Source organism: Seriola dumerili, unplaced genomic scaffold (genome assembly GCF_002260705.1).
Source record: "Seriola dumerili isolate Sdu_G_001 unplaced genomic scaffold, Sdu_1.0 BDQW01000056.1, whole genome shotgun sequence".
Taxonomy (NCBI): Eukaryota; Metazoa; Chordata; class Actinopteri; order Carangiformes; family Carangidae; genus Seriola; species Seriola dumerili.
In genome coordinates this window covers 5,473,065-5,486,795 of record NW_019174311.1, presented here as the reverse complement: position 1 = coordinate 5,486,795, position 13,731 = coordinate 5,473,065, and the positions used below count along the sequence as shown (strand labels likewise).

General features: G+C 45.8%; 1 protein-coding gene across 1 annotated transcript in view; it reads right to left on the bottom strand.

The window, feature by feature from the left end:
* Positions 1-3,789: 3,789 nt before the first annotated feature.
* Positions 3,790-13,731, bottom strand: part of LOC111219114 (putative fidgetin-like protein 2) — a 15,920-nt gene continuing 5,978 nt past the window's right edge. Inside the window, exon 3 of the mRNA XM_022741708.1 lies at positions 3,790-7,478. Coding sequence (XP_022597429.1) covers positions 5,410-7,478 — 2,069 coding nt within the window. The 3' untranslated portion in view covers positions 3,790-5,409. The remainder of the gene's footprint in view (positions 7,479-13,731) is intronic.

Genomic DNA, 13,731 nt, shown 5'->3' with positions numbered 1-13,731 from the left:
GTTTCCATTGTTCCCTCTTCTTTCCTCTCTTGATCGAGATGTTAGATCAGCTTATTTGTCTGGCATGTGGTTCATTTTCTCCATTTAGGTCTCTTCTGAAATGTAGCCAGCCTGATGGACTCAGACCACAAAGATTAGACTCTTTAGTATTCAAGCCAATATTTGTGATGACAGCTACACCTTCCAGGAAAGAGGGAGCCGATATCCAATGTTAAACAGCATTGATCTTATTCTGTAAAAGCAGTCTGCAGTGGTGGTGCTTTCTCTATCCCAACGTGCAGCTGCTCCTCGGTCAAGGACAAGAGTTTGAGAAAATTATAGAAAACCTTTCAATTAAAGAAATGTAATTGTTATATTTTAGTGCTGTGTTTGTTGCAGGTTTGGTCGTTGAATGATATTTTTTATTGTTGTTTGTTGTATTACCTTTTCTGTGTGCAGGGCTCTCATCATTTTTGGGGTCCTCTTAGGTAAAGGGCCCTCACCACAGTCTTGCAACACCTGGAACCAATACAGTTGTGCTGGCTATCTGTGGGACCAGGGGGCTTGGAGGTTGTAGGCTGGGTTCAGGGGGGAGGCGAGGGGTTGGGCTAGTTGCTGCTTTGGCCCTGGGGGTCCATGTGTCCCTGACTTCAAAATAGACTTGATTGCTAACAGCTGGTAGTCCTAACTCACCCAGTGTCAGAGCTCTCCTCTGATGTCAACCTTGTCAGTATCAAGGCCCGGACAACGGAGGGCCAGCAGCACGGCAAAGGTAGAGAGGTGGACTGTGGCCCTGTGAAATGAGATTCAGAGAGTGGCCCTTTTTATATATATATATATATATATATGAAGGTTGTTACTATAAATAACTTTCAAGTTTTTGCAGCACACACTGAAGACCACCATGAAAATCTGATATTTAAGTTGAGTGCATGCTGAACGAAGAGCCTGCAATCACAGCTGACATCAGCACAAAACAAATATACAAAGACTGAACAAATTCTTCATGAATGCATCAATTCACCATCTACAAACTGTGGTTTACATTATAGCTGCAGACATTTGACATTATCACATTATTTAAAATGTGTTATAAGGTAAATTAATCCTATATAACCTTAACTAGTTTATAAACCCAACTATATACAGGTAATATTCTGATAATTAACATGTATATCTTTCAATTATTCCAATTATTGTGAAATGTACTTTCAGTATCACTTTTTATTAGAGCTGTATTGCGGTGAGGAAAGTGTGACAGAGCTGTGTCCTCCTACTCACTGCCACAGTATGAGTAAATAGGACAGCAGCTCATTAGCATCTTTTATTATCCAATTACAAACTCTGCTCGCCTAATTACCTCCAATCAGCAGGGAGAAGAAAATGATTGACTTCCTGGAGGAAAGACATCGCTCAGGACAAAAAGGACAAATGGGTTTTCAGTCTCTTACTGGAAGTGACTCACCCAAAGTCAGTCTATGGGAGTATATGGACGTAGGAGGCAGCTACTGTTCGGATGTTTCAGAAATTAATGATCACATATACCATCGCAGTGTAACAACCTGATGCTCGTATGAAAACACCTTTCAGACTCCAGCTGGGGCATTATCAATACTAGGTGTTTTACTCGTGAAAAGGTTTGATAACTGTGGTGTGAAAGTAGGTGAAAATAAGTCTCCCCTCATATTCCAATGTGACATTTCCACATGGTCTATTCTACTTACACAAGGTTATGTTGTTCTGTGGATTATGTTATTGAGTTTGTGACAGGAAAAGATAGGATATAATTTTCAAACAGCTGCAGAAACGATTATCCTTCATCAGAGGATGAAGGGCAGCCACTGCACAAGGTTGCGCTTATAACAGAGCTATGCATCATTATTAGACAATTAATTACTCTGTCATCAACACCACCAGCACCACTGCTCTACTGGGATTCAGACGCAGATGTTTTTCGAACTCTGCTTTGACACCACTATCCATAACTGGGCTGCGATGAATCCCGTTTCAGGCTTCGGCTAAACTTTGGCTTCTTCGCACAGAGTTGGTCAGATTTACTTCTTCTTCTCTCAGTTAGTTTTGAGTCTTTGAAAGATGTCAGGAAAGGCCAGAAATAGCACAGGGCAGGCCGCTGGGACGGGCTGTTGTTTACAGACAGTGACAGGGATGAAGGACCTCTGTGCTCTGGTGCTGGGCCCGAAGCCTCAGGGGTGTACTAGCTTCTGCTTCTGCTGCCGCTCTGGACACTGCAACACACCGCACACACAAAAACACGCAAACATGAAGGCCGACTAACTGATGTGCACGTGGACACACAAAATACATACAGTACATCTTTGTGTTTCTCTTTCACACAGACACACACACACATTCTTTCTGGTCTTCTTACAACACACACTTGTTTTTAACTCTAACAGCAGCGCACCTTCATCTGAACCATTATGTCGCCGGTTGATTTTTTTCATATTGCCTTTACCTGCCGGCTACACAAGCTTACAGTGAGAAGTCAATCCAAGCTGATGTTAGAACAAGACCAAAACCTCATGATGTATTCTAGTGTGTTTATACGTTAAAACGATTTAGCAATCAGTTTAAGTAACCGTGCTGACCTCAACACCGGGGTCAAGCCAGGCTACAGACACTGAGACGGTGGTAAGCACCAGCATCGTGTAGTTCCTGCACTCTGGTCAATTGCGGTACCTTGAAAAAAACAAAAACAAAGAGACATAACCGCAGTGCAGTATTGACAAATTCTGTTTAATATTGTGTGATACTCTTCTCTTAAAATACAGTCTTTTCTGAGGTAGACCATTACAGTTCAAGAACATTATTATCATTTTTAAAACAGACATCAAAAAAGACATGAAATAAATACTTTCATGTACAATATGCCGCAAAAATGAGGTAGAAATGGTTACAGAAAATGTACAATAACCAAGGACAAAGTTACCGCAATAACAGATCAAAACATGTAAAAAATAAAAGCTTGTTTTGTTGGACAAACTGTGGGGAGTGGTGGGAACAACAATGAATCAAAATATTGTAGCTACTTGTACCTCTCAGTTATCGTTATTATTTAGTTCCTGTAATTACATGTGAATAATTGCTCGTATCATGGAGACGCTGCCGCTTGAGGCAGGGGTTGCTCTTTAATTTATAAATGTGTTTTCAGTTTCTGAGACAGTGATCAGTATGCACAGCGGGGGTCACTCTGATTGATCTGGCTGTATGGCATGACTGAAGCCACCAGCTGGGGAGAGAAGGCTGCAGTGTGATATAGGGTTGCTGGACATCAATCAGACCACTTCCACTCCCGAGGAATCGGTGTAAGGGGAGGGGGGTGGGGGGAGAGGACACAACGCCACATGGCCACCGGGGCTCGTGGCCAGGGGGCAATCCAATCTAATGAGACTGCACTGGGGAGAGAGAGAAAAAGAGAAAAAGGATGATGATGAGGGAGGGAGGGAGGGAGGGAGGGAGGAAGGGACAGAGGGGGAGGAAAGGGCGGGAGGAAATATTACATCATTCTGTGTATACCTCCTCAGGACCATGGCAACAGTCTAACACGAGCGACCTCTGTACCTGCCGTCCAGTGACCAGCTTTTTCCAGCTTGTTAAAACAGAACTGTAGCACTGCTGCAAAAGGAGCGACTTGTCTGGATTGTCTACATGTTGGGTTCATCCACAATATGTACACATGAACTGAAGCTCTGGACTTTGGGATTTGCTGAAAGCTACACACAACAACTGTTTTTTTGTTTTGTTTTTTTTTTTGTTTTTGGGTTTTTTTTTTTTTGCATCTGTGTTTTTCTATGTCGTTTTTTTAGAAGGTATTTTGTGCTCAGAGGTTCGGTGTGAGTGCGCGTGTATGATTGTGTGTGTTATATTTACATTTTCAGCTGTAAAACTATAGACAGCACACATGCATATACAGAATATGTAAACACTACATAACAGCGATCTGCAAGCAGTTTGTCCAACAAAAAAAGGAATATTTTCTGTATTCTAGCATTTCTTGAAGACAATCATCACTCCACCATAAACTACAATAAAAATCAAAGGTAAAAGAACAGAAAAGAAAATTGTATTTATATATTCATATATAATAATACATGGATTTATGGCATCAAATATCCTTTGAAATACCTGAATTACATTCAATGTTACTCTTTGTAGCATATTCAAGTTTCTCTCCCGAGGTAAAAGCCCAGCTGCAGTGGGTGTTACAAGACTGTCAGGTTTCTCCTCGCTCCTTTATCTCGCTCCGCGACACTCCCTACTAAGACCCTAAGATTACATACATTCTTTATTTCATATTTCTGAGGTAAAGAAATTCTTCCTGAGCATTTCAAACAAGACTACATACTAAGAAAACAAAAGGAGTAAGTGAAATAGAAAACAGACACGCTGTAGGAGAAGCTGGGTGTGCAGGTTAAGTGTTGCTCTGTGAGTGTGATTCTCAGGAAAACTGCACTCGATGAGGAATGTGAGATCGAGAACAAACTCGTGGAAGTCCACAACGACAATCCAAAAATAACAAAATAAGCTGTCTGTGAATCGTACCATTCGAAGTGTGAGTATATTTATACGAAGATACGTGTAAAAGTATTTCTACAACCAAACATGTCGAGTGTAACTGCGAGGTTTCACTTGGACAACTGAACTCCTGGCGAGGGACAGCCACATGGTCGGATTTAATAAATGTGATTACATTTTCTTTTCTTTCCCAGAAGAGTGAGGACTAACTGCTGCGTCATGATTTGGTAACAAGCTATCGAGAATATTAATATATTGTGATTTTGAGGACCAGTCTGTTTTGAGAAATAGAACAGTACTGCTGATTATGCATTTGGTTTGACATGTTTTTGGTCAAAGACTGGTTTGCTGAAATGTTGCTGATCCCGAGCCCTTCGTACTTAATGATTAGTGACAATCCAATGACTAAATCAACATTAGGATAACATGGAAGTGGACTGGCAATAAATACGATCCTGAGAGTAGCAGTCAAAGGGGGTATTTTCCAAACCCTGATTATCCATAATCTTGGACCACGTCACCTAGCAACAAATAATTGATTTTGTCCTGGACCAAGGCTAATCAGGATCTCTGAGAGTATCCAAATAGCTATCTGATTCTCCCATTGGCCAAACGACTAATACACTACCCCACTCAGCAAGGCTTGTTCATCTTTCTTTTCTTTGGGAAAAATAAAATATTGCGGATATTCATAGCAAAACAAAAACAGTACACCATGGCATGCTTCTGCCAGTAAAACAACTCTGTCAGCTCTCCTGTATCGTTGAGCTTCTCTGGCTCTTTTGGCTTCATAATCTGTAATTACAAAACAACAACAAAACATTCCCAAGGCTTGCCATGTCAGAACAAAGACACGTTCGTAGTGCAGTCCGAGTTCAGTGACTGGCTGCTTTCTCAGTGGCTATACATCTTGCTCCACTCTGTACAAGTGTCCAGTTCTTTTGCGGTGGTGTGTGGGCACACCTTGCAGAAGGCATTCTCAAAGTCTGTGAAGGCTGGGGGTTTGGAGGATGTGGGGAGACCATGCATGGCTCCATTGGGGGAGGCCGCAGAGGAGAGCGCCTGCTGGCTGAGCTGCAGCAGCTCCCACACCGAGAAGCCCTCAGAGCGCTGAAGCACAGCGCTCAGCTCCCTCTCGCTCAGGCTGCAGCCCTGGGGCGACAGCGCCTGCAGCAGCACTTGCCTACGCATGCCCACATCTGGCAGGCCGACGTGATATCGCTTGGCAAAGCTCCGATGAACTGCTTCTTGCAGCAGATCTGGCCTGCCAGTGGCACACACAAGAATCACCAGACCTGTGGTCCCCACCTGGGCTTTCTCCAGGGTGGTCAACAGTGTCTGCCTCAGCCCCTCCTCTTCCATGGCCTCCACCTGGCTGAGCAGCACCACTGAGGGCTGCCGCGCCCCTGCCACCTGCAGCAGAGACCCCAGAATGTGCTCTGCCTCAGCCTTCCCTTTAGAGGCCAGCATGGCTCCACTCAGCCGGTAGAAGGAAGCCCCCAGCTGTGAAGCCAAAGAACGAGTCAACGTCGTCTTGCCCCCTCCCCGGGGGCCAAACAGCAGGACGGTTCTTGGTGGCCGCACCACTGGACTGGGCCTTAACACAGGCCACAGCAGGTCCTCCTCCAGGGCAGTCTTGACATGGGTGAGCCCGGCTAGCTCACCCCAGCCCAGGGCTGGGCTGCAGTCTAATAACTCCCCATTAACAAGGTCCAGCAGTCGGGGATCTGGACTCTTCATAGTCTCAACAGTTGGCCCACACAGTGGAGGTCGTTTGTGGGCCTGGGAGCGATGCTGCTGCTGCTGCTGCTGCTGCTGCTGCTGCTGTTGGGTGAAGCCCTGCTCTGCCACGCCATTCTCCCCCGTCATACCCGCTGGAGGGCTGTACTCCCCTGCTGCCCCATACTGAGGAGACACCAGGGGCTGGGAGGAGGGCTTACTGGGCTTGAAGGTTTGAGGGTCTGTGCTGCCTGAACTGCTGAAGCCGTTTCCTCGGCACTCTGTTTTGTCATTCACACTGTAGGGTGAGTTTCCTCCGGCCTTCAACGGATCGTAGCTATATTTCCTGTAACGAGAGCCATCCCCTCCCTCATCCTTTTCTACAGTCATCTCGAATGCTTTTCTTTTTAATGTCCCTCCAGACTCAGATGTCCCAAGGTTGGTGCTCTGGTAACCATAGCTGCCTCCTACCACTGTGGGCCTGGAGGGCACTGGAGTAGGGGCTGATAGACCCGAGGGCAGGTAGGTCGCAGAGGGGTGGCTGTAGCTGGGGGCTAGGCTGGTCTGGGGAGGGTACGTGCTTGGGGGATAGTTATAGACAGGTGTGGTGGGGCTATAGCTGGGCACCAGAGTGGGGGTGGACTGGAGAGTGTGCAGGGAGGCAGGGGGAAGTGCTGCGCTGGGTTGGGGACAGTACCCTGAGGAGAGATAGGTGCCATTGTAGCTGGAGGGGTACTCGCTGGAGCCACTGCAGGAGCTGCTGCCGCTGTAGCCGGAGTCTGAGAGGTTACTGTTCACCACAGACACACTGCTAACTCCTGGAGGGCCCGCGGACGTGGCTACAACCTTGGAGCCTGAGAGGCTGTCATGTCCTCCCGGGGGCACCAGGGAATAGGAGGCATCAGTGCTGTGCGTCAGTGGCCAGGGCTCCAGCTCAGTCTTGTGGCCATTGAGGCTCCCAAAGGTTCCTGGCTCTGGATAGGTGCCGACGGTAGGTGGCCGGTCATACGGTGAGTCCAGCACGCCAGCGTACTTCTCAGCATAGCGCTTCAACAGGTTGGAGGCTGTCAAGGCGGAGATGTCGTCATTGGCCCAGGCGTAGTTGTAGGAGCCGCGGCTGCGGCCAGAGTAAAACTCCGACTTGTGGGCCGGAGAGGAGGTGGTGGAGGAGACGTCCAGGTGCTGCTCAGGCCACTGGCTGAGAGGCTGGGCATGCTCTGGGTTCCAGTGCATCTTCAACAGACCTGACAAAAGAAACACACACATATGTATTACATTTTGAACTTGACAAACCGGAGACGCGGTATGCAATCAAAATGCTTTGTTTACCACTACATGTGCCTCAGACTCAGCAACATTTGGCCTGACAGCATTTGTCACGACCAGGAATTTATGATTATCATGAACACGACCTCCAACCAAAAATAATAGCCTACATTTAGCTTGATATAGATTAGTAAACAAACAGAAGTTTAGACTCTCTTCCATGACTGTTCACTATCATGTGACAGTGACACATGGTCTAAGCTGCAGTGACAAAAAATGGCCTTTCTTCTGTTTGGAAATGAATCTTTTTTCATTCATGCTTGGTGGCGGTGGTGGGGGGGGGGGTCAAATTTCCCAGAGAGGGAGAGGAAGGTAAAGGGGAGGCGGATGGAGACAGAGAATGCTGCAGAAAGAGAAAGAGTGAAAGCAGATCGGTAGAAGCTGGATGTGTTGTTTTGCAGTTTCCCAGCTTATGTGGGAGTAGCGATAAGATCCCACTACTATTCCCCATACTGCTAGCATCTGCAGGTCTCCCAGAGGAGCTATTGTTATCTCCCTGTGCATGTTGCTCTGAATGCCTGCTCTCTCCGCCCTGCACCCCCACCTACCACCCACCAATCCACCCACCCACCGTACACCAGAGCTCCAAAGGCCCAGTGGCCGGCTGGACAGAGGGAGGGAGGGAGGGAGGGAGAGGGGAAGGAGTGTGTGTGTGTGTGTGTGTGTGTGTGTGTGTGTGTGTGTGTGTGTGTGTGGACAGTGGTGTAGAGAGAGTGAGAAAGAAAGGAGGAAAAAAGAAAGAGGGGGGTTGGGGTTGGAATTGCAGCATAGTGTGCTATTCATCAGCACAGTCTCCCATGGAACATTGGGAAAGTGGAATGTCTGTTCCTCTGGCTGACTTCAGCACAGGCCGAGGTCTGATTGATCATGGCTGCTACGCACTGAGCACATTGGCAGGCTAACAGGAGAGAAGGCAGCCGGGCAAAAAAAAAAAAGAAAAAAAAAAAAGGTATTTTGATCCATTAATTGTTTTTCCCTCCATGTCCCCTCATGAAAACATCTTATCTTCCTCTGAAATGTTAAGCTGGCATTGCATTTGAAATGTGTGGAACATGCACATACCAAGCTCCTTTAGGGTTGCAACTAACAATCATTTTCATTATCGATTCTTTTTTTTTTGATTAATCAATTAATTGTTTTGTCTATAAAAAGCCAGAAAACAGTGAAAAATGCCCGTAGTAATTCCCCACAGACCAAGGTAAGGTCTTCTAATGTCTAAAACCCAAAGATATTCTGTTTACCATCATGTACAACAAAGAAAAAATCATCACATGTGATGCCCGCATGTGAAATGCATCTGCTAATTTTCAGTGTTCACGTGCTTCTCTTTACCCTGTCAAGCCCATTTTACATGTGTATGAACCAAATACATCACAATATCATAGTTATAGATTCATCTATTTCATGGAGACTAGCACCACCTCTTGCTGAGGCATTAGCTTGACATTCCACACATAGCTTGGCATTATTGAACTGCTACGATTTACCCTGAGGTGACGACTACTCCAGCAAGAACAGGGAGGTAAAAAGGAATATGGCGAAAGCTGTCATTACTGGCCTCTCTGCCTTCCCTTCAGTGGACGCCTGATGATTCATTATTCATGGCTGTCTGTGTGTGTGGAGCCAGGCTTCTTATTGCCATTTAAATCAAATCTCAATATCCACAGCCTGTGATTTTGCTGCTGCTCTCCCTCTCTCAAGCTCACTCCTAAACTTTGGCCTCTTTCTTTCCCCCCGCTTTCCAAACCTCCCCATGTGTATTTTCAGATTATGCCTGTTATTTATTCAGTCAAATGAGACCAGCAGACCAGATGGCCGTTGGATTATCATGTCCTTCATATTCAAATCCACTGCCTTAAGTTCCCAATGGCCAAACCAGTTCAAGTACTTCCCTAAGCTTCAGCCAACCCACACAGCCACACACCCACCACAGCAAGCTGTACAAGAACATTCTCACAATCTTGTATTTTTACAAACATGCTGAAGACATTGGCTTGTCCACACCCAGATTACCACATATTTTTGTGGTCTGACTTGCAGGTCTTTGTCCAGCCTGCAGAAACCATATATGTCCTGCAGGCCCTTCCCATCTGCAGCCCAACCAGTTTGTGAGCAGCCCCAATAATGGGGCCTGTGTGTGACAGAGATGGATGAGAGCCCAGGGGAGCTCATAAAACCTGCAGCGGGGAGGGAGGGAGGGATGGAGGGATGGAGGGATGGATGGAAGGAGGGAGGGATAGAGGGAGGGGAAAGAGCGGACAGCAGGCGCTTCGTCCTCTCTAAGCGGACTGGAGCGGACATTAGAGGACTCAGTGAGGCGGGCTAACTGCTGTCCACTCCATCATCAGAGTAGCACCAGCACAGAATGGACTTCTCTCACACTACCCTCCCACCCTCCCACCCACTGACCAATGTAATGACCAGCTGCCAATACCTGAGGAACCAGTTCACTGTTTTCATTTCTACAAGTCTTTTAAAAAAAAAGTGCATTATTCTGTGTAATTCTCTCTGTATGCGCACGGTGAGTTTGATGAGTGACCGGCCGCCACTCACCCCTGATGAACACAGCAGGGTTGCAGTGCAGTTCAGCCCTTTCCATGTAATTAGATCTTGCCTTCTGCTGGATTGTGGTTTTCAGAGCAGTAGCGCTCCACAATAAACTGAGCAAGCTCTAATCTACACTTCTACTTAAATCAGAGCCATCATGTAGATTAATTCACTGGAGGGCGAGGAAGAAAGCTAAGATTAGAAGTAGGAAATCAGGACAATGTGAGCAGACTGTGGGTAGCAGTGCAATCATTAGATTGACTCCAGTATATGTTTCAGTGCAATGCTAGACTGTAAATTATCCTATAAGACACTGAATCAAGACAATACACTGCTAATATAATTTGTGAATTTTCATTTCCAGCTCCAACATTGTGACATTTCCCTTTCCTGCTTCACCCCCATCAACACGCTCTCAATCATATTAGAGGAGGATTACGGATGAAAAACACATTGTTTAAGCACGGACCGGGACATCGTGATGTTTGAAACTGGGAATCGTGTCCTCATCCGATTGATCTGGAAGCTTTTGTAGCCACTGTTAGCAAAAGTAAAGCTGCTCTGCTCTGGTCACAAGGTCGGTGAACGAGTATTTAATATCTTTAATCATTCATTAGTAGCATTGTTAATTTCATATTAAACAAAATTACAGAAATTGGTTGCAGTGACCAAGTTCAGTATACTTAAATATGTGCAGAGGCTGCTTTTCTATTGGTTGTTTCTATTGTTGGTTTCACTTGGCTGCAAGGAGGTTGATAAGAACCTTGTTTCGTGCACATGAAACTTCCCACTGTTTGTGTGTGTGTGTGTGTGTGTGTGTGTGTGTGTGTGTGTGTGTGTTCTTGGCCCCAGGAGAGACAGATGTTCTTCTGCTGACCGCCTTACTGTCTGTGCGGCCATTGTGGTGGACGGCCGTCCAGCAGACGTGCACGGCTCGGACAATCCAGTTGGCCCTGAGACAAAGCCTGAAGGATCCTATTGTCAGGGGCCTGTCTAATTATGGAAATCTTATTAATCTATTCAGCAGCAGTCCACTGACAGCTTTTGTGTTAGCCTGGGATTTATTGAGGGACCTGTGTGAGCTGCATCCTATTGTAGGAGTGCGTGATGAAGACAGTGGCACGGCCCTCTTCAGCAGAAACCTGCTTTACTTTGAGGCGACCCTAAAATTAAAATTAGACCACTTATGGCTCAGGGGGAGTGTGTTAGGTTCATCTGTGATTTCTGCCCTCGAATGCTCTAATTTAGTTTCTACAAAGTCACTGAATCTCATGTTGACTGGGTGAAACCGAAGTAGCTTCTGGCCAATAAAGGCTGGTAGTACTCTAGACTGTGTTGTGGTTTCCTATAAAAGAAGTATCAGTGGGTGAGGTGAAACGTTATCTTGGCAGGAGGCCCAGAGGCTCCAGTGCCGTTTCACAGCTCCCCTGAGGTTGCTTTCCCCTTCTCCCTTCCCGGCACTTTTGTTTTCCCTGCCCCGAGGAACAAAACGGACACGGATGCAACAAGCCTTCTGGGACAGTGTGCTATTAAACTGTGCCGACTGTGAAGAGGCCGCTTGTAAACAAGAGCGCTGTGGATCAATCCAATCAGGACTCTATTCGGGGTTGAGCTCTACCCCCAAACACTGACCAGAGAAAGCACCGCCGCTCCATCGCACACCTCCACACAGAGGCACAAATTAGGTAGAGCAACGTGTCTCTAAAACCTACCTCATACTTTGGTCATAATTTATTATAAAACATTAATATCAAGAGCTAGCGTGACGCAGGCCTGCAGATGGTTGCTCAGCTGGTCAACTTCAAATTTACAATATACACACACACACACACACACACACACACACACATATATATATATAGGTATCAGAATTCAAGTCAAGAATTTCAGCTGGAAAATAACAAGTTAAACAAGTTAAAGCTAAAACTTTCCCTCTGCTCTAAATGAAACTGTTGACCCCAATGGCTTCCACAGCGCAACAGCCATTCTGTCTGTTCAACAAGGAGGTGAAATGTATTGAAAAAGATATCAACATAAACAGTTACAAAATGCTTTCAATGACTCGAAGCAAAAAGCTGCACAGAGGGCAGAGTCGAACTGTTTTGAGAATGCTGCTCCGGCTGTTGTGGCAGTATGTCAGGGATTCAATTTAGACATCGTCTCAGAAACAGACACTTCAGAAAAAAAAAAAGAAAAGAAAAAAGCTTGGAATGAATGCACTTACAACACAAAGCACACAGCCGTACCTAAGGGGAATGACAGGCAGAAAGTGGAGAGAAGGGCAGAGTGTGACAGACACTATATTTGTGCTGATAAATCACAAACTTGAGGCTTTGATGATTGCTTCAGTTGTTATGTATTCAGCAAGCGCAAGCTGATCAATGAGAAGCTGGATGAAACTGCTGCCTGCTGGACATTAATATGCAGAGGAAATTATCTCTTCCTTCAGTTAAACACTCCTGTTCATTTTGGTCGAACATATCCAGTTAACTGTTTTACACGAGAATCGTTATGAATGATGAAGAGTTGAGTTTGATGTGCAAAGCAAGAAGCAACCGATGGGATCTGTTATTTATCAGAGTTTGTTATCTTGATTTGTCGTTCGCTCTTGAAGCCCCCTTAAGTCCTCTGTTCTCAAGTTCACTGTGATTTATGGCACTAATATCAAGCAGGACATTCTCACTAGGCTGTGGCCGTCCTCCTGCTGCACACTACCTGGCCTGTCATAAAAACACCAATCTGAGAGGCCGGCCACATTTCACAGGCTGGCAGGTACAGACACAGGAAAATTGTCTCTGGACGTTCTCTCACGTTGGTATGAAATACACATTTTATCAGCTCTTGCACAGTTTGTACGAACATAGTGAAAGCTGATGATGAATTCCTCACATATATTGTGGATTATGTCTGTTGTACTATGCTCATGTCACACAATGTCAAGTTACCACGTACAATGTTAACCCACGGATAGCCTCTGCTATCGTGTGGGGTATTGCCAAAAGGCTGTTGAAGGAAGTGAGAGGTCAGTCCTTGAGACCCTTCCCAAACCTGCCTTAAGACAGGGATAATGCACACACCAGACAACAGGGATCATAATTTATCAGCCATGCATAATTGGGCATTGCTAGGGAAAATTATTATAAATCTATGCGTTAGTCACAGGGCTGCTATCAATCAAAAGAAACACAATCCCACACTCCCACTCTGCCTGTCGCTCCCTCCGGCTCATCTGCTCCCTCTTTCATGGCCCTAAAAAGATGTAATAACAGAAGAGTGCAGGAGCTCTGGTGGGGAGTTTTCACACCTGCTGCCCAGAGCACGAGCAGACGCAGCTCTTTTCAAACACGCCTCACCAGTCCGATCCCAGGAGGAAGGAGCCCATCTCCTGCAGTGGCATTGAGGGATGTCCTATGTGTGTGTGTGTTTGTTTCTCTCTCTGTCCCTATCTCTGTACTTTCCTCTTTCTGTGGATGGAGCTATCTGTACTCCATGTATCAGAATGACAGTTTGACTTGCTCTATTTTTTGTTTCATGCCCCTTTGGGAATGTTTCAGGCCAGCTGTCAGAACAGTTTTTGTCAGCATGTACAGCTAATATGGTTTTATTATAAGAGAAGGACAATAT